Raw genomic sequence first — 25,407 nt, 5'->3', positions numbered from 1 at the left:
GCTTCGTATGCAAAAATATTCCTCGCTTTCGACTTATTTTTTTTTTTCAATGCAAAATCACCCCACGTTGAGGTACAGCGCGTCTACTATAACACTAAACCTGCCACTGCCGCTCAAATGACCGGTTTTATATTTTTCATCTTGCAATTATATTGAAATTAGGATGTTGCTTACATGGAAATTGATTCTATAAATTTCAAAATCTAAATAAACAGAGACTAAAACATTATAATCGCTTTTAGTGCTCGGTAGGTTTAGCAATAAATGGGTATATGTGTATGCTGTTATCCAAAAGTGTTAGGCCACTTCCACTCGAGAGACTATCGTTGACAAAATACTATTAGGTGTGCAAATAAGTTCTTTCCTCTTTTTTTCCAAATTTATTCCAAATGGTCTGGCGATTCCCAAACTTTCTGCCAATTCTTCTCGCGTCTGGGTCGGATTTTCGTGGAGCAATTCCTCTAACTGACCGTCATCAAACTTTCTCGGTGCACCTGAATAATCATCGTCTTCCAAATAAAAATTTCCGGCTTTAAATCTTTGATACCACATTTTGCATGTTCTGTAAGATACAGCGTTCTCTCAAAGTGCCTCACAAACCATTTCAGTAGCTTCAACAGCTGATTTCCAAAGGTGGAATGCAAACAGTAAGCAGTGACACAATTGAAATTGTTGCATAGGACTGGAAGCTCTTCTTAAAACAAAAAGAACGCTCTTTCAGATAGCACCAAAATCGTAAAGTAATTCGAATTCAGTCGGAACTTATGATCGTATAGAAACAAAGGGGAAGGAACTTATTTGCACACCTAATATGTTAATAACTAGACTGCAAAATAATGATTCTCTCCACGAATTACAGTAAATGAGACTTGAACAGAAATGAATTCTGGCAATAGTCGTTTTAAAACAAGATGGCGGCTATATTCGCAAAGTTTCCACCTGAATGCATCAAACTCGCAGTCTATCGTTTACGATAGTGCTTCGATCAAGTTTCTTCGCGCAGAACACAGAGTTTGTTATCTACCGTTAGGAATCGGACATTTCTTGGGACATTTTCTATGGGACAATGAATTCGTAGACTCGTTGAGCTATTCTATAAATGAACGTTTAATGTTATTTGGTATCAGTGGATCCAACAAGTTGAACATTTGGAAATGGTTTGGGAGGAAGAGGAGGTAGAAACCACGTGGCAGGAGGTGTCGACCTTTTACAGACACGGATTCAAGACTGTTACGTGCAGTCCGTACGATTCCGCTGTCCGTGGACCGATCTGTTACACCAAGATCTATCCGGAGAACGAGGATACGGCATTAATTTTTCAGAGTCTTTACTACGTGCAATCGAGAAAAGGTTTCACAGTTCAGGAAACTATAATCTAGATAATAGTTAACCCCAGTTCACCGTTACGAATCACTCCGAGCACTAATTACAACACCGATTTCTATTTTGTTCGGGATCAATTCGAAACGTCGCGAACGTGGCGACCCTAGTGAACTATTCGTTTCATAGTATTCATTGTTATTCGTTCAATCGACCCTAGTGAACGTTTCGAAGTATTCGAGTCACGTGGTTCTATTGTTTGTCACGTGGTTCTATTGTTTGTCACGTGGTTACATTGAGTTGCTGTGTAACGTGTAACGCTTCTGCAATGCTACTAGACAACTATAGTTGAATGTAATGCTTCCTCCAGAGGAAGTGTTCGACGCGAATGCATGATTGCGCCATGTGGATAGCTCGCGTGTCGGAACCTGTCACAAAAGCGTCATGAACAACAATTGATTAAACATTGTGCGAACAGTGTCAATAAATTATTGAACGTATTTAAACAATTTAAACAATTTTCTTAGGGTATAACACGCAGTTCCACGATTTACGGAGTGCTTGAATGAAAATATTATTAAACGAATATTTTGTATTCTTTATGGGAATACATAGTATTGAATAACTATTTTAGTCAATTCTTTTTGTAATTTATGAAAATTGGAAAGAGTAAATTCTTTGTAATTTCTGAGTATTGTACAATATAAGTTACTTGTAAGCGATGTAGATGGTTACGTAGATGAATTTTGACGTTTCAGCCGAAGTAAAGATGCCGAGTGGGAATATGGACAAACCGGTGATCGAGGACAACCATGATGGAACGGTGTCGATTAGGTATGATCCCAGGGAGGAGGGGCAGCACGAGGTTGTCGTCAAATTCAATGGCGTCCATGTGCAAGGTTTGTTATATTTTTTATTATCGTTTTGAACTAGAAACTTCTTAGAGAATTTTATGTGAAAAGTGAAAAAATAAAAATGAGAAAAGAGAACGAAGTAAATCAGAGCTGAACAAATTATGAATATAAGAAAATTGGCATTGCACTTCTTTTAAGAGGGTAATAAATAATTATGAAAATTTAAGGAAGAAGAAATTATTTTTATTTTTTTCATTATGGCTTCATGCTAACTGAAATAATTATACTGAATTTTTTCGTTCCTTATTTTAGCTTCTCCAGATTCGATAAAATAATAATAATAAGATGTACAAAAAATGTGTTCATTTTAAAATTGTGATAGTTATGTATATAATGTTCATAAATGTTTATTAGATAAATTCAATTAAATCTTGTGTTATACATTTGACTGTTTCTTTTTTTTTTAAGGGAAACAACAGTTTCGAATTTATTGAATAGATATTTTCATCGTATTGTTAATTAGTTCTTAGAGGTTTATAACTCGACAATAAACGTCACAGTATATTATACGAGTATTCAATGAATGCTGAAGCGATGACAGCTGCCAGAATTTATATCGAACTCCCGGTGAAAATATTGCAACCATTCGTGCCAAAAGTAAATGGAAATAATTTCATACGGTGCTTCGAGCCTTGCAAATGAGTCAGACTATAGACACTTATTAATAATACTCGGACAAAATTTGCAAAAAGTACAGGAACTAGTCGCGATACGCTGATTTAGATCAAGATCGTCTCGTATATTTTATACAGTTTAGTTACATGTTAACCGCTCTAAAATTGATTCGGCGGATTAAAAGTACGAGCAAATATGATTTGGGGATGCAGCCAAGAGATCGTAATAACTACGCCTGAAATATTAATCGCATTCGAACTGACCTACGGTGTAATGGTTTACAATTTCGAACATTCTATAAATATTGCACGTCAAATATACTGGAGCATTCGGCTGCAAATGCAATTTTGTTACTCCTAATCAATTCTTTCTTTCTTTCTTAATCCATTTATTATACTTTCATATTTTATATGAAAAGCCGAACAGTGCAAGCAGTGTTCAAGATAAAAATATTAAAAGAGTACAATGCGTTTTCATGGGAACAGACAAAAATTATTCGATTCAAAGGTTTGCATTGCGTAAACAAATTGGAATGCAGCGAAATGATGACTTAAACCCCTCCTTAATTTCACGTATGGTACGTCATAGTCCATTTCGAACACGATCGTAGGCATTGGGAATTCAGTGTTTGGGTATTTTCTCTTATTTTAATCGTACTGTTTAAGATTCAAATACAGTAGCACCTCGATTAACCGGATCCCGCTTATAAACAAATATGCGTTTAAATCTATACTGAGTGTGGTCGGACGGGTAGTACAACCGAGCATGGGGTGATGTACTACGTATAAAAATAAGTCGAGAAAAAAGAATAACATTTTTTCGTTTGACGCTTCGTTTTCAAGAGAGTCGAGTTTGAAAATGCAGCGAATGCACGTGCTATTGCATAGGAATCGTCTGACGCGTCTGACTATGATCAACCAATTCTACTTTGTGCATATACTGAAGCACGCGAACCTGGCGGAACTTTAAACTCGATTTTCTCGAAAACGAAGCGTCAAACAAAAAAATGTTATTCCTTTTTGTCGACTTATTTGTACATGTAGTATCACCCCCTGCTCGGTTGTACCACGTGTCTGGCCCTACCCAGTATACAGGGTGTCCCAAAATTCCTTCAACAGCCGGAAATGGGAGCTTCCTCAGATCATTTGAAGCAACATTTTCCTTTGCAAAAATGTTATCCGCGGCTTTGTTCAGGAGTTATTAACGAAAAATACGGACCAATCAGAGCGCGACCTAGACGTGAGTTGGCACACTCTGATTGGTCCGTATTTTTCGTAAATAACTCCTAAACAAAGCCGCGGATAACATTTTTGCAAAGGAAAATGTTGCTTCAAATGATCTGAGGAAGCTCCCATCTCCGGCTGTTGAAGGAATTTTGGGACGCCCTGTATATAAAATAGAAAAGTACGTGTGTATGTATATACATATGATCCCATCGATCTGATTAGGTGGGTCAGTCGCACGTGTTATCCATCTGTCGGGGTTGAAGTTGTCGGAGCGCGGTGGTCGTAAATAATCGGCCGGTTCGGAGCTGTTCCGTGCGCGTTTTTTGTCTGCTATAACAACCTTTTCAAGTATACCGCCCGGAGGGCGTATCGTAGACGCACCGCGATCAGCTAGTATAATAATATTATGAAGAGAAATAGATTTTCAAGAATAGAAAATTTATTTTTGAATGTAATGTACATTTTAATTATGTCCCTCGGGTCTCGATTATCCATCGGGCCTTAATTTATCCGGGCTGTTTGTCTCCCGATCAAGCCGGTTAATCGAGGTGCTGTATTATATACAGGGTGTTCCAGAGCAAGTGTAAGTCCCGGAAATGACCCAAGGAACCTCCCATTTCCGGGACTTACACTTGGTCTGGGACACGCTGTATACAGCGATATTGGGAGTGTCTGTAACAATGAAGCTTTACATTATTAAACTGTACAGGTATGTAGTGGGAGTCGTGAGGCGACAGCGTACAATAATAAGTTGCCTAGGCCTGCGTTAAATTGACACATGACCAGGCTTGCCATATTCCGCGCGTGCCAGGCACCTTACCGCTGCGCCTCTCGCCACGCTACTACGCTGAGCTCGCCCCACTCTTCCCACTACACTGACGCGTACCGCGTGGAGCAAGCTAAGTTAACAGTACGCGTCAGTGTTAGTGGGAAGAGTGGGGCGGGCTCAGCGTAGTAGCGTGGCGAGGTGGGGCCTGGTACCGCGCGGAATATGGCAAGCCTGCACAAGACACGGTCTCGTTTTTCCAGGATTGCAAGTTCTCATTTATCGATAATGCAAAGATGGGGTTTTTCAGTAGTCCAAACCGCCAGACACAAGATCAATCTAGGCCGCTGCGTATACAGCTGCACGTGTAGTTTATAAAGCTGCGACAGCCACATGCTGTCGAATAATGCAAATTACGCCTCGTAAACGTAAACATAGAACTTTTGAGGTCGATCGCGGCCTAGATTGATCTTTTATCGAGCGCTTTTGACTATTGAATAACTCCATGTTTGCATTACAGTAAATACTCTATAGTCGCAAAAAGATCATCGTACACGATGAATGCAAAGAAATATTCCCTCCACAGACCAAACATGATATAATTTCAACTATATTTAGTGGTTTAATTGACGATGAACGTTTCGAGCTCGAGGAAGGACAGCGTATGGGAAAGAAAAAGACGCGGAGTGTCGCAGTCGCTAACGGCCGCGCGCGGTCTCTCTTTACACGCGCTGTCCTCTACGTTCGGCTCGGTCTTTGAAGCTCAAAGAAATAGTGTCCGTCTACGAATTTTGCAATCGAACCTGCCCGTGGCTTTTGCAACTACAGAGGATTTACTGTTTCGAGAAATGAGAAGGAGCATCCCGTACTCTTGCAATTGTAGAAAGGGGTCCACCACCCTAAAAATCTTCTATTCCCGAAGATGTCGCAAACGCGATGAAGATTTTTATATCGACTGATTGTGTTGTTCGCCAGGTTCCCCGTTTAAATTCCACGTGGACTCGTTGGCCAGCGGTTACGTGACTGCGTACGGACCTGGCTTGGTCTATGGTGTCTGCGGCGAGCCAGGAAATTTCATGATTTCAACGAAAGGAGCCGGCGCAGGTGGACTTTCTTTGGCGGTCGAAGGGCCCAGCAAAGCTGAGATATCTTGTCACGACAATAAGGACGGCACCGTTTCAGTATCCTATCTGCCGACCGCACCAGGAGAATACAAAATTGGTGTGAAATTCGGGGATAAACATATAAAGGGCAGCCCGTATGTTGCAAAGATCACCGGTACATTATTTTCTTTACAGAAATATTTTCTACCAACTCGTGTAACATACACTCTCATATACATGTCATTTGATTTGTACGTATATATATAGTCTAACAACAATATATCGATTAATTTCTGTGTGATCTTCTTAATACGAGAACTCGAACGATAACACTGATCGACTCGTTTAGCTGACATTCTTCATTCACATTCATATTCCATCCAATCTAATTCTCTAACTGTGTATGAACTAATCTTTCACGGTTCGGAATGTACGATCGAGGTTCAATCAAGCTAACTGCACGCTTCTGTAATTCAGTGTATTATGCTACCATTTCACATCTCTACATTCGTGTCAATGAAAAATTCTTTCACACCGCGATTCGCGGGACACTGGTACAATTCTCAAAAATATTTCTGAACGATTTACTCAATTTTATTCGTATAATTCTACGACTCTGAATTTTCCTCATTGTATCGTGAATGTACATCGATGGAAACAGATTCTAGAAATAATTAGAGGAAAGGGTAGTTTCAATTTAGAAGAAGCGAGAAGAGATTAAGGTCGATTAGCCGTGATATTGTTACATGTTATTAAATCATAATGAAATTTCTTGCATAGCATTCGAGGTACCGCTGCCGGGATACTTCCGACAATGACCGACAATGATATTCGAAACGTCCCTTCGTGTTTCGTGTCGTGAATGGAATATCAAGTGCGAAAACGTACGGTGTGCTCTCGTCGATTGCTTTCGATATACGATTTCTGTTCGATCGAGCCGTGCGTTCCGTTCGGAGGAACGTGTTCTTAAACATAAAATTTCAATATCACATTCTTTCGGCATACACCGAGTTTTGAACAGAACAATTGTCTTCTCGGCGTGATTGATGTGAGTGATATTATACGCATACATATATGTCTCATCATAAGTCCTCCTACTGTTATATACATCTGCGTGATAGATGCTATTTATTCATAGTTTGCACTCGACACGTTCACACATCTCGAATTTTCACAGTTTCATCTGTAACTCTCGTTGCAGTCGTCATACGCCATTTTCACTCTTTTGCACAGCATGCTATAGTTCGCTATGTGAAATCTCTGTCCTGTTGTGCTTTATGTTATTTCATCTTTTGTTGTACTAATTACTGTGCAAATTAATCCGTGGCTCTTTCTTCGTGGAATTGTTCACCTTCCAGAAGAATCATGTAGTACAAGTTTAAAACAAAATTCATATGATTAATTGTGAGGGCTACAGATTCATTTCCACACCTAATATTATATGTTAACCCTTTGCACTCGGAACTGTTTTAAAATTTATATTTGAACTATTTTAATATTATGCAGTTTCAAATTTTATGGATATGAAATTCGTATAATACCTCGTACAATATCTAAATGTTTAGTATAGATATACAGTAATGTCTCTATCGATGCAAAAAGGCTGTAGGCAATGGGCGCAAAAAAATATCCCCTCCACTGTAATAATCTGATCTCGGCTCGGGTATATCGGTGTGTCCTCACAATGTAACACCAATATTTAACCTTTTTTATTATTATTTATTTTTTTATGAAACTTTCATCAATATATTCGTGGCATTTTTCTGATTCAAAAAAGACCAAACACGATATAATTTCAACTGTATTTCGTGGTTTAATTGACGATGAAAGTTTCGGGAGCAAGGAAGGACAGCGTATGGGAAAGAAAGAGACGCGGAGAGTCGCAGTCGCCGGCACAGTTCAAAGGCCCGCGCGTGGTCTCTTTACACGCGCTGTCCTTCTCTACGTTCAGCTCGGCGTTTGGAGATAAAAAATAGCTACCCGAAAAATAGCTTTCGCGTCGATAGAGACATTACTGTATTTAATACTGTAAACAATATTTTGAATAATGGTACAGCAACTTTTAGTGGCGCCATTCGAGTGCTGAGGGTTAATTTAATTGTATTTCTGGCTGACTGACTGCGTACTTGTTTACTTGTTTTCGTATTATTATTTCCAATATTTTTCACGGCACTGTAGTGCATGTTCACGGAAAGAATTTCTCTTGTTTCAAAATCTGTCTATAGTCATAGTTCTTTATTTATGTTATATATGTTCGTAGTGATTTATGAACGTTATACAGAGTGGACTACGAAGCGTGATCAGCTTAGATTAGTCTGTTCTTTTAGCTAACATGTTTGTCTGGGTTAGATGGAGAATAAATACTTTTTATAGAATAGTACCTCCTAAAAGATGATCGTAAAAAAATTCTAGGTGCACTTATAAAAAGCTGAGAGTGACCTTGACAACTCTGAAAAAGAATTGCCAAACATTTGGTATAATCAGCTGGGCTACTCTTTACTTTACCGGACACAAAAAAATGTTTGCCTTCCTCCTATAAATTATGATGTATTTGGTAAGTAATCCAGTACATTTGTACCCGGGGCGGTTGCAGATCGAAGTTTCGATCCTGTAGGATCAATGGTTCAGGAGCTATGATTGCTCAAAGTTGTGCATTTTTCAGTGTTTTGTACACGTAATGGCGCCGCCATATTGGTTTGTAGTGTCGCGCGCCGCTTACCGAGCAGAGCCGCTAGGTGGTAGGTGTTTGGTGATTAGGTCAGGGGTGGGGCAAGGTAAGCGGCTCGCGGTCGTCACTACAAACCAATATGGCGGCGTCCTTACCTGCCAGAAACACTACAGATTGCTCAACTTTAAGCAAGCATAACTGCTGAACCATTGATTACATACCAAATACATCATAATTTACCGGAGAAAGGCACAAATTTTTTGAGTCCAGTAAAGTAAAGTTCACCCTAATGCTGTCCTTGAACCGTGTTGTTTTTGCTAAAAAAAATTTCTGATCCAGCAGCAGAATAATCCAAGTTGATCGCGCTTCGCGTTCCACGCTGTATATTAAGGCATTACATGCATTAAGAAAGATGGAAGTGAGATCATATTTAAGAATTGGATTCCTATATGCATCAAATATATCTTACTATACATGTGATTACTGGTCCACGAAACAAAAGTTAGCCAAGCATAAGCACACCAGAGTACAATCTGCTTGCTCCTTTCTCAGGCGAGGGCCGAAAGCGCAACCAAATCTCGGTGGGTGCGTCGAGCGAGGTCCAATTACCAGGAAAGGTGACTGACTCGGACATAAGGTCGTTGAACGCGTCGATCACAGCACCGAGTGGCCTGGAGGAGCCGTGTTTCCTGAAGATGTCCCCTAACGGCAACATGTGCGTGTCGTTCACGCCCCGCGAGGCCGGCGAGCACACGGTAGCTGTGAAAAAGATGGGCACACATATCCAGAACTCGCCGTTCAAGATCAGCGTGTCGGATCGCGAGGTTGGAGACGCGAAAAAGGTCAAGGTTTCTGGTGCAGGGTTGGTAGAGGGCAAGACACACGTGGAGAATTCGTTCTCGATCGATACGAGGAACGCAGGCTTCGGAGGTCTGTCTCTATCGATAGAGGGTCCCAGCAAGGCTGAGATCCAGTGCAAGGACAACGAGGATGGCACTCTGAACATCTTCTACAAGCCCACCGAGCCGGGATACTACATCATGAACCTGAAGTACGCGGATCATCATGTCGAAGGCTCTCCGTTTACTGTCAAAGTCGCTGGAGAGGGTAGCAATCGTCAAAGGGAGAAGATCCAAAGGCAAAGGGAAGCTGTGCCTATCACTGAAGTTGGCAGCCAGTGTAAACTGACCTTCAAGATGCCAGCTATTACCTCCTTCGATCTAGCTGCGACTGTCACCTCGCCTGGAGGCGTTACTGAAGATGCCGAGGTCAAAGAGGTTGAGGATGGCCTGTATGCTGTCGCGTTCGTACCCAAGGAGCTTGGAGTGCACACTGTTTCCGTGCGTTACAAGGAAATGCACATTCCCGGCTCGCCCTTCCAGTTCACTGTTGGTCCTTTGAGGGATAGTGGGGCGCATAGAGTTCATGCTGGTGGACCTGGTTTGGAGAGGGGGGAGCAGGGCGAACCTTGCGAGTTCAACGTCTGGACCAGGGAAGCTGGAGCTGGAACTCTGGCTATCTCTGTGGAGGGTCCCAGTAAGGCCAAGATCGACTTCAAGGATAGGAAAGATGGCAGCTGTTATGTCAGCTATGTTGTCTCGGAACCTGGTGAGTAGCTATTTGATTCTTATTGGGGTAGGACTGCTGTGCGTTTCGGTCTCACAGGATTCTAGGTTTTCTGTGATTGAGGCTACGGATTTTTATGCAAAATAAAAATTGTATTTGTTAATTTCAAGATTTAATTTTTAATGAGGATACCCCTCTGTATTTTATATTTGACTTTTTAAAAATATAATGGATTTTATTTATGATAAAAATGATAAAAGTACATAACTGTCGTTAGAACTCTTTATGAACATTGCTACACCATTTTCCATGTTTATGTTGTTTCTGTTTCTTGAAACTGACTTGGAAAATTTGTATATTGCATAAAGATACACATCCTTGTCATGACATAAGTAATATATTCACAATGAAAGAAATATACAAAAGATTTATAAACAAATATCAATAATTTACATTATTTATAATTACCATTATAAAAGGCACAATAATTTCAAACTATACTACATCTTTTAAATCGACTGAACAATGAACACAAATTAAAATTGTTCAAAATATCAATTTCGCTCAAAATTCTGATTTACAAGATAACGTGCTGCAAGAACATCTTTACCACTTTAAAATCGTTGGTGAATCGTGAGAAGAGTTGCATATGTTTATTTTATCCCGAGGATTATAATAACGAACACATTTAATGCGAATTGAGCTGTAGAAGTGTACGAGATATCTATTGCAGTTACGAGCATAACGTGTTAAGCTCACAAAGTGATATCTACCATGTAGAAGACAGTTTTGATGTAACGCAACGTAACGAAGACAAAGTTGACAAAGCATTCGCGTAGCAATAACATAGTAGACACACAGTGAATATTAATAGACCATGTTACCGGCAATAAACTGTTTACCATATGAAATTCGTGAAACATATTGACACAAGCCTTCCATTCAAGTGTCATTTCAGCTATGGAGATTCGCCAAGAATGTGTTCTTGTCACTTGAACGCACTTGTAACACAATAAAGATGATTAAACATCGGTGAACGATATTTTCGTAAATGATTCGCATCGCTGGTACGCAGATGCAAATATGAAGTTTCCCTAGCTCTTCGAAAATTATATTCAACTGCATGAATAAAATGAAAAGAATCTAGATATTATTCTTTGTTTTGTTCTCTAAAATAATCGAAGAGATGCATGAACGAAATTAATGTTTGTAAAAAATGTGCACTAAAAATTGTATATGAATATGTAATAATAATGATTGTGGAAAGAATGCAAGAGATGCATACATAAAAACGAAAATAAATTAGAAAAGAAGTCGTGAACCTTTCAATGGTCGATTAAAAACGCGAATATATTAGTCAGAAATATAAAAATTAATAAAAGGCCAATAAAAAATATAATCCATATATTCGCGAAAGGCAGAAACTTAAGAAGCGATGCTTATAATAAATAGTTCACCATATAACAGAATGATTTTCAAGTAAAACATGTATCTAAAAATTCAATATAAAAGTATACCAAAATAATTAAGATCATAAAGCTCTGCTTCCAAAGAAGATTACGTAACGTGAGCACAATTTAGTATAAAAATCTAACTAAATTCTGTGTTGTAATTTTAATGAAAAGACTTTTAATGTTCGGGGTGCATTTAATATTAAAGAGCCAGTACAGCGTTACATAATTTCAGTTTGAAATAGCAAGTGTGACTCAGAATGAATGAAAATCGTCCTTACAAAAAGGAACACACTGTATCTCCGAGTATCAGTGTACAGAGACTCCTCGGAGCTATCCCAGAAATATCTTGATCTGTATTTGCGTCTAAAGAGTGGATTCATATTTTGGTGGCTACGACTGCAGAATTTGAATTAGCGTAGTTGTTATATTTGGATAGTGTGCATCAAACGTGGTGGAAGAGAGACGGGCGCAGCAAGAGCGATAAAAGAGGGAGAGAGAGAGGGAGAAAGACAGAGAGAGAGAAAGAGAGAGAGAGAGAGAGATCGTTTCAGGAAAGTGAGAAAACGTGGACGAATCGAAATCAGAAGTTAGAATCAGACTGAGGAAAATAGTGGTTCGAGAACAAGCTGCGTTCAGTCATCCATTTTTCCATCGTCCATCCCTTCTTTTTTTATGTTCTGTCTTGTTTTCTTTCTCTCCTGAATTGGCCAATCGATTCTCTGCCATTATTTATTTATCTATTTATTCGATTTATCCTCCACATTTATTTTCATTTCTACTTTACTTCCGGTTCCTCGTTTTCTCAGCTGCTCTTTCCGTCACTGACCCACACAATCGCATTCGTACTCTCATTCTTCTACCACGTTTACTATTACTTTCAAAAATATCAGTTTTGTCTACTATATAATTGAGAATTGATTTTTGGAACAATGGACACTTTCAAAGCCACCACGCAGATAATCCTCTCGGGAAACGACGCTAATCGATGCGAGAACAGTGGTTAGTCTGATTCGAGGACAATTTAGGAGATTGCAACCTGATGATTTGTTTACGATTTTTGTTTTTAATGGAACAATTTTGATTCGCGAACGTTCTAATCGGTTGATTCGCATTTTCAGGGGACTACCGGGTGGGAATTAAATTCAACGACCAACATATTCCCGATTCCCCGCACAAAGTTTACATATCGCCGGCCATGGGAGACGCTCACAAGCTGGAAGTTGCTCAATTCCCAGAATCCGGCGTACAACCAGACAAGCCAGCCACCTTCCTCGTTCGCAAAAACGGTGCCAAGGGTGAACTCGACGGAAAGGTAACATTTATTTCTCGCACTTACACGCGCCCATGTTCTTGTGTACACATCCGAATTACTTTTATCTTTTAATCCCGCATCGCTCGGGTCAAGAATATTTCGGGCGTTGCTCATCCCGCAAATATTTATTTCGGTTTATTAGCTGTTAGACTGCCGGGGCGTTTATGCGATACCCTATTTTCGAGGCCGAACTTCCGCCGTGTGCAGTCGAGCAGAATTTTTAACAGTTGTTACATTCAAGGCATTATAGAAAATGAGTAGCTGCAATATAAACAGTAGACAAATTAAAAGACTACGAAGATTAATATACTGAATCATTTAAAAAGTATCAATGAAGGATATAAATTTGTATTAAATTTCTGAATGTTGCAGTTGTTCCCTAATTATTGTTTAGATGAATTTCAACGACCCCGTCGACATTTTCAATTGAACTGTTTTAAAATTGTTCACGAAGTTTATTATTAATCAGGTCCAAAGTCACAGTTTCTCTAGAATAATTTGGACAAATGAGAATTAAGTAAATTCCCTGCAGTAGAAAGTTATAAAAGATAGCCGATCTGACAATGTACCAAAATGTTTACAAGCTGTTCGTATTTATTGGTTTCAACACGAACCGCGAAATAATTGACAGTTTATTAACCATCAGTTGAACAGCGATTAGACAGGTTACACAGTTTCCTTGGGGTATTAAATGTTTAATAGCTAAATGTTTGGAGACCTTCGGTCTTTATAGAAACTTGCATCATTTTGGTGACGAAGTCCTTGCGAAAACAGCGCTGTAAATAACTTCCTCTTGTGAAACTGCGCGCCGCATCATTCCACGTGGGTGGCCAGATCCCGTTTTCATCGTAAATAATGGTCCACTGTAATTAAATAATTTAGTGGTGTTATTTTTGTGGAAATAACTCGGAACATTTTTATTCTGTAAAATTTTTATTCAACCAGTTCTATGAACCTCGACTATTGATTGAATATACAAAAATATATACTGTGGATCGTGTTGTCGTGGATAACAATATAGAAAATGTTAAAATAACTACAGATATAGAAAATATTTACGGAAATACAGATATAGACAAATAATTAAAGAAATATAAAAAAAATACTGCGTGTCTCAGCTGAAGGAGAAGCCACCTAAATATCTCCTTTATTTTTAATGGCACAAAAACAATAATTTATGACATAATTTAAATGGTATTGAAGGAGGAATATCAGATAGAAGAACAATTTTTATTTGTCCGGTTTTTTTTTCATAGTTTTGTCAAGGTCATCGTTATTTTTTATCGGGAAAACTTATTTTTTTATTCCATCTTGTTAATGGCTTAAGCACATTCAAATGCATTTTTTCAGCCGCTATAAGATGGGATAAAAAAAGAAATTTTCCCAAGAAAAAAATAACGATGACCTTGAAGAAACTATGAAGAAATAACCGGACAAAAGAAATTGTTCTTCTACGATATTCCGTCTTCGATACCATTTAAATTATGCCATTAAAAATAAAGGAGATATTTAGGTGGCCTCCTTCAGCTGAAACACCCTATATTACAAGTATAGAAAATACTTTTCGAAATGCATAAAACCCGAAATCTGCTCATTACAAAATTTCGTGAAGCATCGGATCACATTTACAGTTGGTCAAACTATTACAGCTACTTGCATGGATAGAAGATTCCATATTGAAACAAACAATTTTTATATGAAAGTCTAGCAGCTCACTAAATTCCTGTTGTGTGTTTATAAAGATTAAATTGAACCGATTAATTATAGTATTCGATACAGTGTACTCGTCCACCAATCCATCGATGCTAAAATGATTTATTTTGCAGATTGTGTCGCCCAGCGGCACAGAAGATGACTGCTTCATTCAGGCAATCGACGGTGACACGTACTCCGTGCGATTTTTGGCACACGAGAACGGCATCCACAATATTCACGTGAAATTCAATGGCGTCCACATAGCCGGAAGCCCATTCCCCGTTAAAGTCGGTAGGGTAGACGCAGATCCTGCCGCGGTGCACGCTTACGGCAACGGTCTGAAGGACATTAAAACGGGAACGAAAACAGACTTCATTATCGACACTTGCAACGCGGGTAGCGGATCATTGAACGTAACCGTCGATGGACCAAGCAAGGTTGCTATGGACTGCACAGAAGTCGAGGAAGGGTACAAAGTTAGATACACGCCATTGGTACCCGGTGACTACTACATCAGCGTCAAATACAATAGCTATCACATTGTCGGTTCGCCGTTCAAGGTGCCATGCAGCGGTTAGTAACGTTTCATTTTTACCGTAAGTTCTAGATTAAGGGAGTAGACTCCTTTTTCTAGGATTGCAAGGGTGCGGGATTCCGTTCTCATTTATCGGTAATACAAAAATGGGGTTTTTCAGTAGTCAAAAACGATAGACAAGTCCTATTTTTTCGTTTGCGAGGCGTAATTTGCATTATGGAAAAGATGGAAACGAATCCATTATGGATTGCATTGTAGTGACCTTGGCGTTGTCCTACGCCGCTGTGGCTTTAGAGAACTCCTTATTTCCTTGCCATATTCCCTTCCTATTGTTCTCCGTTCTGCGCAGGTCTGGTCAGGCCTGGTACACATCTGGCGACCAGATCCACGCAGGCCTAATCCTCTCCTGTGTCTCTTCCAGGCCTCGCTAGGGCCTGTTCAAGGTCTACGGTCAGGCCCTGGCGAACCTTTCCCGTTTACGACATCCTTCCCTCATTGCCTTTTTCCACTCTTTCCGTTTTTTTATAGCACCCTTCCGCCATTGATTCTTTCCGCATGTCCTTACTTTCCTCCCACTATTCCGTTTTCCTCCTCTCCCTCATTTTTACCTTTTCCTGGGGAGTTTTCTGAAGATTGACATGGTCACTTCATCCCGAGTCGTGAACGAGACAACAAGTCCCTTCCTTCGCGCACCGAACTTTTTAAATAAACGTGAGTCGAGCTCCTCAGCATTATTGCAATCCTGGGAACGAGTCTACCGCCTTAACACTAAACCTACCATCACCGGTTGAAATGACCGGTTCCAGATTTTTTATTTTACGATTATTGATATAATAAAAATAATTTCATAAGAAATCATTGTATAGATATCATTAGTGAAGCACATAGTACAATGGGAGCTGCACAAAGTCTAAATAAAATCAATCTTGTCAATTTTATAAGGGAACATGTGTACCAGTTACTTTTAAGGCTCGGTAGGTTTAGTGTTAACTATTTAGTCAGTTTCTTTGAAAAAGATTCGTAGGTATATCGATTGTGTAGTAAATAGGTTTATTTTTTGCCTTTCGGCCTCAAACTGGGGGGACACATGTGTTCTGTGTGTAAGTGTTTCTGGGTCTGTTAACTTAATATTGTGGTTTCCATTTGCCTTCCTCCTTCCTCTTGGGATTCTTCTTACTTCCTTTTTTCCCAGAACCGTACGCAACCACTCGGCACCTTCATCTTCTCCCTTTAATATCCTTCTTATCGTTGAGTTTTCTCTTTTCAGCTCCTTGCATTCTCGAAGCATGCGACTCAACATCTCTCTAGCCCCTTGACATAGTCTGCATATGGTCTCCTTTTCTTCCTTCCAGCAGTTGTTTCCCTTTCGTCTCTTCCTCTGTAGTCTCCGTATATCGATTGTGTTAGGTGTACAAATAAGTCTTCAAAAGTTCAGTAGTATAACTCAATGACAAGCCAGAAGGTCGAAAATTTTTCAAAAATCTCGAAAATCAACTTTTGCATTAGGAGAACATGATATCGAAGGAGGTGGCACGAATTTCAGTAGTACAAGTCAACGACTAGCCAGACTACCGAAAATTTTCGAAAATTCAGTAGTATAACTCAGTGACAAGCCAGACGGTCGAAAATTTTCAAAAATCTCGAAAATCAACTTTTGCATTAGGAGAACATGATATCGAAGGAGGTGGCACGAATTTCAGTAGTACAAGTCAACGGCAAGTCAGACGGCCGAAAATTTTCAAAAATTCAGTAGTATAACTCAATGACAAGCCAGACGGTCGAAAATTTTTCAAAAATCTCGAAAATCAACTTTTGTATTAGGAGAACATGATATCGAAGGAGGTGGCACGAATTTCAGTAGTACAAGTCAACGGCAAGTCAGACGGCCGAAAATTTTCAAAAATTCAGTAGTATAACTCAATGACAAGCCAGACGGTCGAAAATTTTCAAAAATCTCGAAAATCAACTTTTGTATTAGGAGAACATGATATCGAAGGAGGTGGCACGAAATTCAGTAGTACAAGTCAACGACTAGCCAGACGGCCGAAAATGTTCGAAAATTCAGTAGTATAACTCAACGACAAGCCAGACGGTCGAAAAATTTTCCAAAAATCTCAAAAATCAACTTCTGTATTAGGAGAACATGATATCGAAGGAGGTGGCACGAATTTCAGTAGTACAAGTCAACGGCAAGTCAGACGGCCGAAAATTTTCAAAAATTCAGTAGTATAACTCAATGACAAGCCAGACGGTCGAAAATTTTTCAAAAATCTCGAAAATCAACTTCTGTATTAGGAGAACATGATATCGAAGGAGGTGGCACGAATTTCAGTAGTACAAGTCAACGGCAAGTCAGACGGCCGAAAATTTTCAAAAATTCAGTAGTATAACTCAATGACAAGCCAGACGGTCGAAAATTTTCAAAAATCTCGAAAATCAACTTTTGTATTAGGAGAACATGATATCGAAGGAGGTGGCACGAAATTCAGTAGTACAAGTCAACGACTAGCCAGACGGCCGAAAATGTTCGAAAATTCAGTAGTATAACTCAACGACAAGCCAGACGGTCGAAAAATTTTCCAAAAATCTCAAAAATCAACTTCTGTATTAGGAGAACATGATATCGAAGGAGGTGGCACGAATTTCAGTAGTACAAGTCAACGGCAAGTCAGACGGCCGAAAATTTTCAAAAATTCAGTAGTATAACTCAATGACAAGCCAGACGGTCGAAAATTTTCAAAAATCTCGAAAATCAACTTTTGTATTAGGAGAACATGATATCGAAGGAGGTGGCATGAAATTCAGTAGTACAAGTCAACGACTAGCCAGACGGCCGAAAATGTTCGAAAATTCAGTAGTATAACTCAATGACAAGCCAGACGGCCGAAAATTTTGGAAAATCGCGAAAATCAACTTTTGTATTAGGAGAACATGATATCGAAGGAGGTGGCACCAAATTCAGTAGTACAAGTCAACGGCAAGTCAGACGGTCGAAAATTTTTCAAAAATCTCGAAAATAAACTTTTGTATTAGGAGAACATGATATCGAAGGAGGTGGCATGAAATTCAGTAGTACAAGTCAATGACAAGCCAGACGGTCGAAAATTATCAAAAATCTCGAAAATCAGCTTTTGTATTAGGAGAACATGATATCGAAGGAGGTGGCACGAAATTCAGTAGTGCAAGTCAACGACAAGTCAGACGGCCGAAAGCTTAATTTCTGTCTAATTTGAAACATTTTTTCTCTATCCATTATATTCGAATTGTTGCTCTAATTTTACTATCGTGTAGTCATGTACAGGGTGTTGCAAAAAGAACACATTAACTGTTGTAACTAATATTCTTTATTTTTCACCCAAAAAATTACATTATCAAACATGCATCGTAGTGAGATGATTAGAAGGTTCCTGGCAGGAATGCGATGACGTAGATGCGGTCACTGAACGGCTCGGTAGCATGGAATAGAACCCAGTTTACTGCATTAGTGTACACTGATGAGATTCACTCAATCTCGGTCGTGATACGTGGTATAGGGGCACTTGGGGGAAGTGACTGGACGATAGTAGCTGGAAGTAATAATATTCGCAGTAGTAAACAGTAGTAGATGGAAAAACAAGTCGAACTTAAATCTAGTTACACACCCGTTCCGATGGGGGGAATTCCAATTTGTAATCAGAAATATAAATTTTTAGAAGACTCAAGACCGAAAGTTTTTATGGAAATTCTAATTAGTATATCAGAAATATAATAGTATAGTAAATAACTGGTGAATTTAGTATCTCTGCTTGTTTAACGATTATAAGAATTCCTTTTACAATTTACCTACCTTACAAATAACTAATACTATGTACTCATAGAAATAACTAATAGTACTCGAGATACAGAGTAACTTTTAAAGCATATCTTGAACATGTTCTAAAGCATTTCAAACTAACTTTTATGCATGATTATATTTGGAGTATATTTGATACTCGATTCTCACTAATATTCGCGTTTCATGAGTTGTGTTGTGTATGCTGCGATCCAGTTTACCAGTTGGTCATTACATTTGGGTAGAATCGGTATTTCAGATCGTGCGACCGAAACAGCATACGGTCACCGACGAGATATTATTTCCACAGACAAAGTCTGTGCTATTTCTCGTCGGTGATACGGTGATTCGTCTACACTCCAACTCTCGTCTGTGGGAGCAATATTAGTTCCGACCGATACGGTAGAACGTGACACAGAAATGGTAAGGGGCTCTAGAGCCCCGCAGACGTGAGACAAAAATACATTGGGGATTGGTCTACTCCTACACTCTGTCTGTGCTGAGATCTTTTGATGATGTTGAGTTTTTTTATGACAAAGAACACACGAGCTTTGATAAATTTCTATTATTTTTATCGCCTTTAGGCGGTCCTCTTTATCTTCTGTTGGAAACATGCCTCTTCAAAGACTGTTTATTTAAAAAAGTATAGAATTTATTAATTTTTTTTTACCTAGTAACAACATAATCACAAACTTCTATAACTATGGAGAAAATATACAAAAATATAAATAGGTTTCGTAGCAGGAAACGTCTAGGAAAACACTTTGGACACTTTAAATCTATAAAATATTTATAATATTTTAGGGTGAGATGAACGAATTATATAGCAAATAGTGTTATTGAAACTACAAAATTGTTATTAATATCGTAGGAATCCGATTTTTCGGGAAATGCAAATTCAGTTGGAGAGGATAGAAGACTTTATATATTTTGTATTTCTTACTGTTTAGATAATAAGTAGTGTGAAAATGTTCAATTTGATATAACTATATATGTTTTTTTACAACAGGTGCGGACCTCGCTGAGAGAGGTGCTCAAGAAACAAGTTCAATCGTCGTGGAGACTGTTCAGAAGATATCGAAATCTAAACAGTCAGGTCCAGTCTTACCCTTATTCAAGTCAGACGCCAGCAAGGTGACGAGCAAGGGAATGGGTCTGAAAAAAGCATATCTTGGAAAGCAAAACCAGTTCGTCGTGAGCGCAGGAGATGCTGGTAAAGTATCGCGAATATTATTGTCAATTATACCCTGCTACATGATTTGCAGAAACTTTCTAATGTGAAACGGAGATTCAGCTCTTTCCAAGCAATAATATATAATTTATTTCGTGCTAATTAATAACAGTCGTTGTTAATTACTAGACTGCGGATCTTTATGCATTGTTGGTTTCTAAAAATTTTCAAAACAAGTTGGAGTGTCAAGTTGCACAGAATTTAGTGCGATTTTTATTTATTTAGGATTTTATGCAATTATGATAAAAATGTGTAAGTGTAATTTAAAACATTAAAGACATTAGACAATTTTAAAAATACTATTATATTATTGTCAACCTAGTGAACATATTAAGAGTGAAAAGAAATTTTTATGTCAGTCCGATTTGTTGCAATTCAGGTGTAAAATTTTGCATATAGATCTGCTGTCTAGTTATTACCAATTAAAATAGAATTTTATTTCGTACCATTTTCTTAAAATTTGTCTAAAAAAATTGAAAATTGCATGAACATCTGCAGTCTATTAATTACTGACAATGAGTAAGAAGCAAACTGCTCCCCTCGAAACGATATAACTTTTATTGCAAACATTTTTCGATATCATTAATAATTCCAAAGATATTCGAGTGATTCACTTCAAATGGGACACCCTGTGTATACAATGAGAGTTTCCATACAAAAAAAATCTACTTCTCTCTATCTGTCCATGAAAAGATTATTTTTGAGACGAAACTTGTGCAGAATTACAATTGAATTACTCCAGGAATTATAATTACGAAGTAATTGAATTACATTATTATGAATTTATAATTCAGATCTTCATTCAATTACATTACAATGTAATACGTAATTGCAATTGCGTACAATTATAAAATATATTGTAATTAAATTACAATGTAATTCGTAATTGCAATTACAGTACAATTATAAAATACTTTGTAATAAAAAAAATTACATTAATTACGAATCACGATGTAACTAAATTAAAATTAAAAATTAAAGTATGATAATTTATGATTATCTTATTATTAATGAGAATTTGTTATTTATAAATTTATCATATCTGAACAGAAATAACTTCTGCGTTACACATGTTTTAAATTTCGAGGATGAGGAATATAAACTACGCCGCACAGACAGCAAACAAGTATATGAAAGAAAAACATAAAAATATATTGCACTTCTTCAAAGTACTGGGCTATAATTTGGAAAGCTGTTTTTTAATTACATTGTATTTCAATTATATTGCATTCCAATTATATTGTATTTAAATTATATTGTATTTCAATTACACATCTGATTAAAATACTTAGTAATCGAATTAATTGAAAGGTTTGAATTATGTAATTCAGTTACGACATAATTCAGTTACTATACATATGTATAATTGAAATACAATGTAATTCAATTAGCACAACTCTGGTTGAGAAAGTATCAAACGGTTTCAAATAAGAAATTTAAAAATCATGTAATTCTCTTCGTTCAAGCATCCTGTATTAAACTGATCGTTTTTCTGTGCAGGCAACAACATCCTGTACGTCGCTGTTTACGGGCCGAAAGGACCATGCGAGGAAATTACAACGAAACACACGGGTCGCAATAACTACAACGTGAGCTACATGGTTCGCGAGAGAGGAGAATACATAATCCTCGTGAAATGGGGTGAAGAACATATCCCTGGATCGCCTTACAAAGTCGAAGTATAAGTTCCCGTACTTCGCGTCGTTATTTCTGTTCAAGGCCGCGACTTTATAAACATAGTTTCCCGAGTATCGTTCTTTTTGTTATTATTTTTATCTTTATTTATCTTTATGTCAAATTGTACATTAATGTTATACTAGTTCTATATGTTCCAAGAAGGAACAGATGTTTTATGATGGTGTCACGATTAGCTCCAACGACCAAGGTCGGACAGCAACGTAGTCATCTTTCCACCCATGGTCAAAAACGATCAATTCCACCAAATTGTTGTCAACAACTCAATCTCGAATCTCTTTTCGTGAAATGCATGAAGCAAATTGTTCAAGCCTTTCAATCTTGTATTCTACATATTTTCTTCGACAATAAATTGATTTGAATTTAGGGGAAACGTCACGTGACATAGTGACACATGCACTAATAGGGTAGAGTGGGAGACAAGTCTTAATCTAGCGATGGTGGTGTCTCCTACACAATTTATAGACGAAACTCCCCGGCTTCAAAGTCACCTGGGAATCCAAGCGTTCTTTCGAGATGATACCGGACAATTTTCCATCGCGAACTGTCCGAGACTTGATCTTCAGATATCGTTTTATAAGGGTTCGGCTGAAAGACGTACTCTTTCTATAAAATAAATGATAAAAGCACGGAAAAGAACGAAACTCATGGAACTATGACGGAACCCTAGATCACTTTCACTGTGAGCATCGGTAACGATTCAATCCTCGTTTAGGGTTTTAATTTCAACGAATGAAGCACTTGTTTACTTAATATAAGATATTAAAACGCATACCGGGTGAACCAATGAACCTGATCAGCTGAAATTGTTCCTGTTGAGAAATATGTCGACTGAGAATATTTTTCCAAGTGATATACTGCTTGCTGAATATCGATGTTTGCGAAATTTTTGAGTCTTGTTTATGAAACGTTATTCGAATAACGTCAGATGATCGGGGTAGGGCGATTCGCCCGGTATACTATTCTGTGTAAGAGTCCTTGCGTAAGAAGAAAACGGTGCTATTCTGTTATGCGAACACACGTTATAGCATACTATTTATCGTTATATAGAAACCACTTCGAAACTATTAAGCGATTGCTCTCGATGTTGTTAATTTTGTTTGGTTGTTTAGAAGAGGAGGAGGAAACACGAAAAAAAAAATAAGAGACGTGTGAACGAGTGTAATGTAATTAGGATGATGTATAATTTGTACTTTGCACGATACGAATCTGTAGACATTCGTATTAACGATAGGTGACAATATTTGTTGGTGCTCTGTGTCGATTCTAACGAAAATGAAGAAAACGTTCGAAGTAGTGGTCAAAGTACAAATAATAAATTTCCATGAAACGATGTGTACTTTACTCGCGTGAATTTCGAAGAGTATCGGTTTATCGAAACAAAAGAGTTGTACGATCGAATACACCTGTGTGTGTAGCCGTTTTAAAATCATTTTAAAAAAACGAATCGCGTCACTGTCCGCCACGCGAACAAACCGCGAGCTGGCTCAATTATAGCCAAAGTGTTATTTTAATTAAGTGACGTATTAAGATGTTTGATTCTTAATCATTGTACGGTTCACGCGACCTCCGCTTTAATTTGTACTTCGTCCAACCACCGGTAACACCGCGGATTTCTCGATTTTGTTCGATTCAATCGGCTGAGATGAAAAGTGGTTGCAAAATTCGCAGCGAGAACTGCGAACAACGTGAAACTGTTATGCTACAACCATATGTATGTCAATTATTCAATTGAAGAAAATACCAATTGTGCCTTCCATTCTAGTTTAAATTAAATTTATTCTGCTAAAGCGCGTTATGATGTAATCATATCAAATATTTAAGTATAGATTAAATGCATCGATCATTATAAATAATATAAAATGAAATAAATAATATGTTTATTATGAAGCTCACCGAGTTGTGTGTTTCCTGATACGCTCCAGAAATTTTCATAGTTGATGTCGGTGTTCTATTATTATTAGTGGACTGCGGATCTTTATGTATTTATAGGAAAATTGAGAAGATGAAATTCAAAATAGTAGAAATATTTTCAAAATTCAAGATGTCAATATACGATTTCTCCTCTCTTAAAATCATTAAGAAAAGAATTAACATCCAATTTGGTTTCTATTTCTTGCAATCAATGCAGACAATTTCTATTTTGCATGAAGATCCGCGGTCTAATTATTAGAGTGTGGATTTTAAAATTGGAGGAAGATTAAACAAATTTAATATTACTACTGTAATTCGTATAGGAACAATCTTTCTTTTTGTTTCCGTTTCTTGCAATTGGACTGTGAATCTTTAGGCAAAATGAGCTAAATAAAAATTGTATTCTTCTTTTAATTATCCTATTAAGCTGAAACTAATACGTTGATGTCCTTAAATATTTTTAACATGTCCACTACTTTAAATTACAAATACCCATTTTTGTCATAAATGCATAAAATCCGTAGTCTACTTGCAATTGATGCGGAAAAGTTTTATTTTACACAGACACCTGTAGTCTAATTTATTATACATGCTGCTTCCCTCGAGACTGCTGTTGCTGTCGAGTTCGTTTTTTTAAACAAATGTTTTACTATGTTTCAAGAAAACAAAGGAACCTCACCTTTCTATTTTTTATTTAGGTAGTTAATGTTGAATTTGATCATGTTTGTTCGAGACATTTATTTTTCTTGTGTCTATTAAAAAGTATATCGAATCTTAATTTTAACCCACTTTCACCTAAACTTGTCATCATCGAGGAATGCCATGCGTTTCTTTTAAAATAATTATGACAATAGTACATTCAAGAGGAACATCAGACACGTGTGTTTTATTGTACATTCTTCACAACAGATGACACGGTGCAATAAATAAATATACACTGCAGCAGCAGGTGTACTGTGACAATGAGTTGGGAGGAGAAAATATTCTGCGTTGTAAGTATACTTACAGTATATGTAATTTGTTGTTATACATATGGGTTTCTTCTTCAACCTTCTGTTAGTTTTATTGTACAATACATTGTACAATACAATATGTTCAACAGATTTGCAATTGGCAACATTTATAAACGAAAAGTAGAGCTTTAGATTTATATATATTAATTATTAGATCAATATATAATAAAACAATATAATAAGATTAATTATAATTATTAGATCAATATACTTATATTAAAAATTCTCCGATTGTTATGACGATGTTTTATATTTGCATAGTCTTTCTTATCGAGAAGATTTGATAGAATATTACGTTTCACTGCACGCGAACCAATATTATTATAAGTACGTCTACTGAATTATTTTATTTCTTCCCTTGCCTTACAATATCGTGTCTGACTCATGATGAAGATTCTGAACAGATTCTGATAAAAATGTACGTTAATAATTTCCTTTAAACCGAAATAAAATTCTATTTTGGTTTTGTTAATATACAGCTACTGGAGGACATATAGTCATCAAATTTATATCAATATTCTTCTTGTTTAGGAAATTACGATCTACAAAAAAGCTTGTAATCACTGAAA

The 25,407-nt window shown here is 37.5% G+C and overlaps 1 protein-coding gene across 6 annotated transcripts in view; it reads left to right on the top strand.

Moving 5' to 3' along the window:
* Cher (filamin A protein cher) overlaps positions 1 to 23,801 on the top strand; it is an 87,148-nt gene extending 63,347 nt beyond the window's left edge. For 5 of the 6 annotated variants that reach the window (XM_076432907.1, XM_076432904.1, XM_076432906.1 and 2 more), the window contains 7 exons: positions 2,079 to 2,219; positions 5,817 to 6,119; positions 9,165 to 10,220; positions 12,751 to 12,944; positions 14,771 to 15,212; positions 19,995 to 20,198; positions 21,717 to 23,801. In XM_076432907.1, coding sequence (XP_076289022.1) covers positions 2,079 to 2,219; positions 5,817 to 6,119; positions 9,165 to 10,220; positions 12,751 to 12,944; positions 14,771 to 15,212; positions 19,995 to 20,198; positions 21,717 to 21,901 — 2,525 coding nt within the window. In that variant the 3' untranslated portion in view covers positions 21,902 to 23,801. Of the gene's footprint in view, positions 1 to 168; positions 1,351 to 2,078; positions 2,220 to 5,816; positions 6,120 to 9,164; positions 10,221 to 12,750; positions 12,945 to 14,770; positions 15,213 to 19,994; positions 20,199 to 21,716 lie in introns of those variants that run through there. The other variant, XM_076432909.1, reaches the window with a different exon arrangement.
* The last annotated feature ends 1,606 nt before the right edge of the window (positions 23,802 to 25,407 follow it).

The sequence above is a fragment of the Lasioglossum baleicum genome, chromosome 11 (genome assembly GCF_051020765.1).
Source record: "Lasioglossum baleicum chromosome 11, iyLasBale1, whole genome shotgun sequence".
NCBI classification, from domain to species: domain Eukaryota; kingdom Metazoa; phylum Arthropoda; class Insecta; order Hymenoptera; family Halictidae; genus Lasioglossum; species Lasioglossum baleicum.
This window is presented reverse-complemented; position numbering and strand designations above follow the sequence as displayed.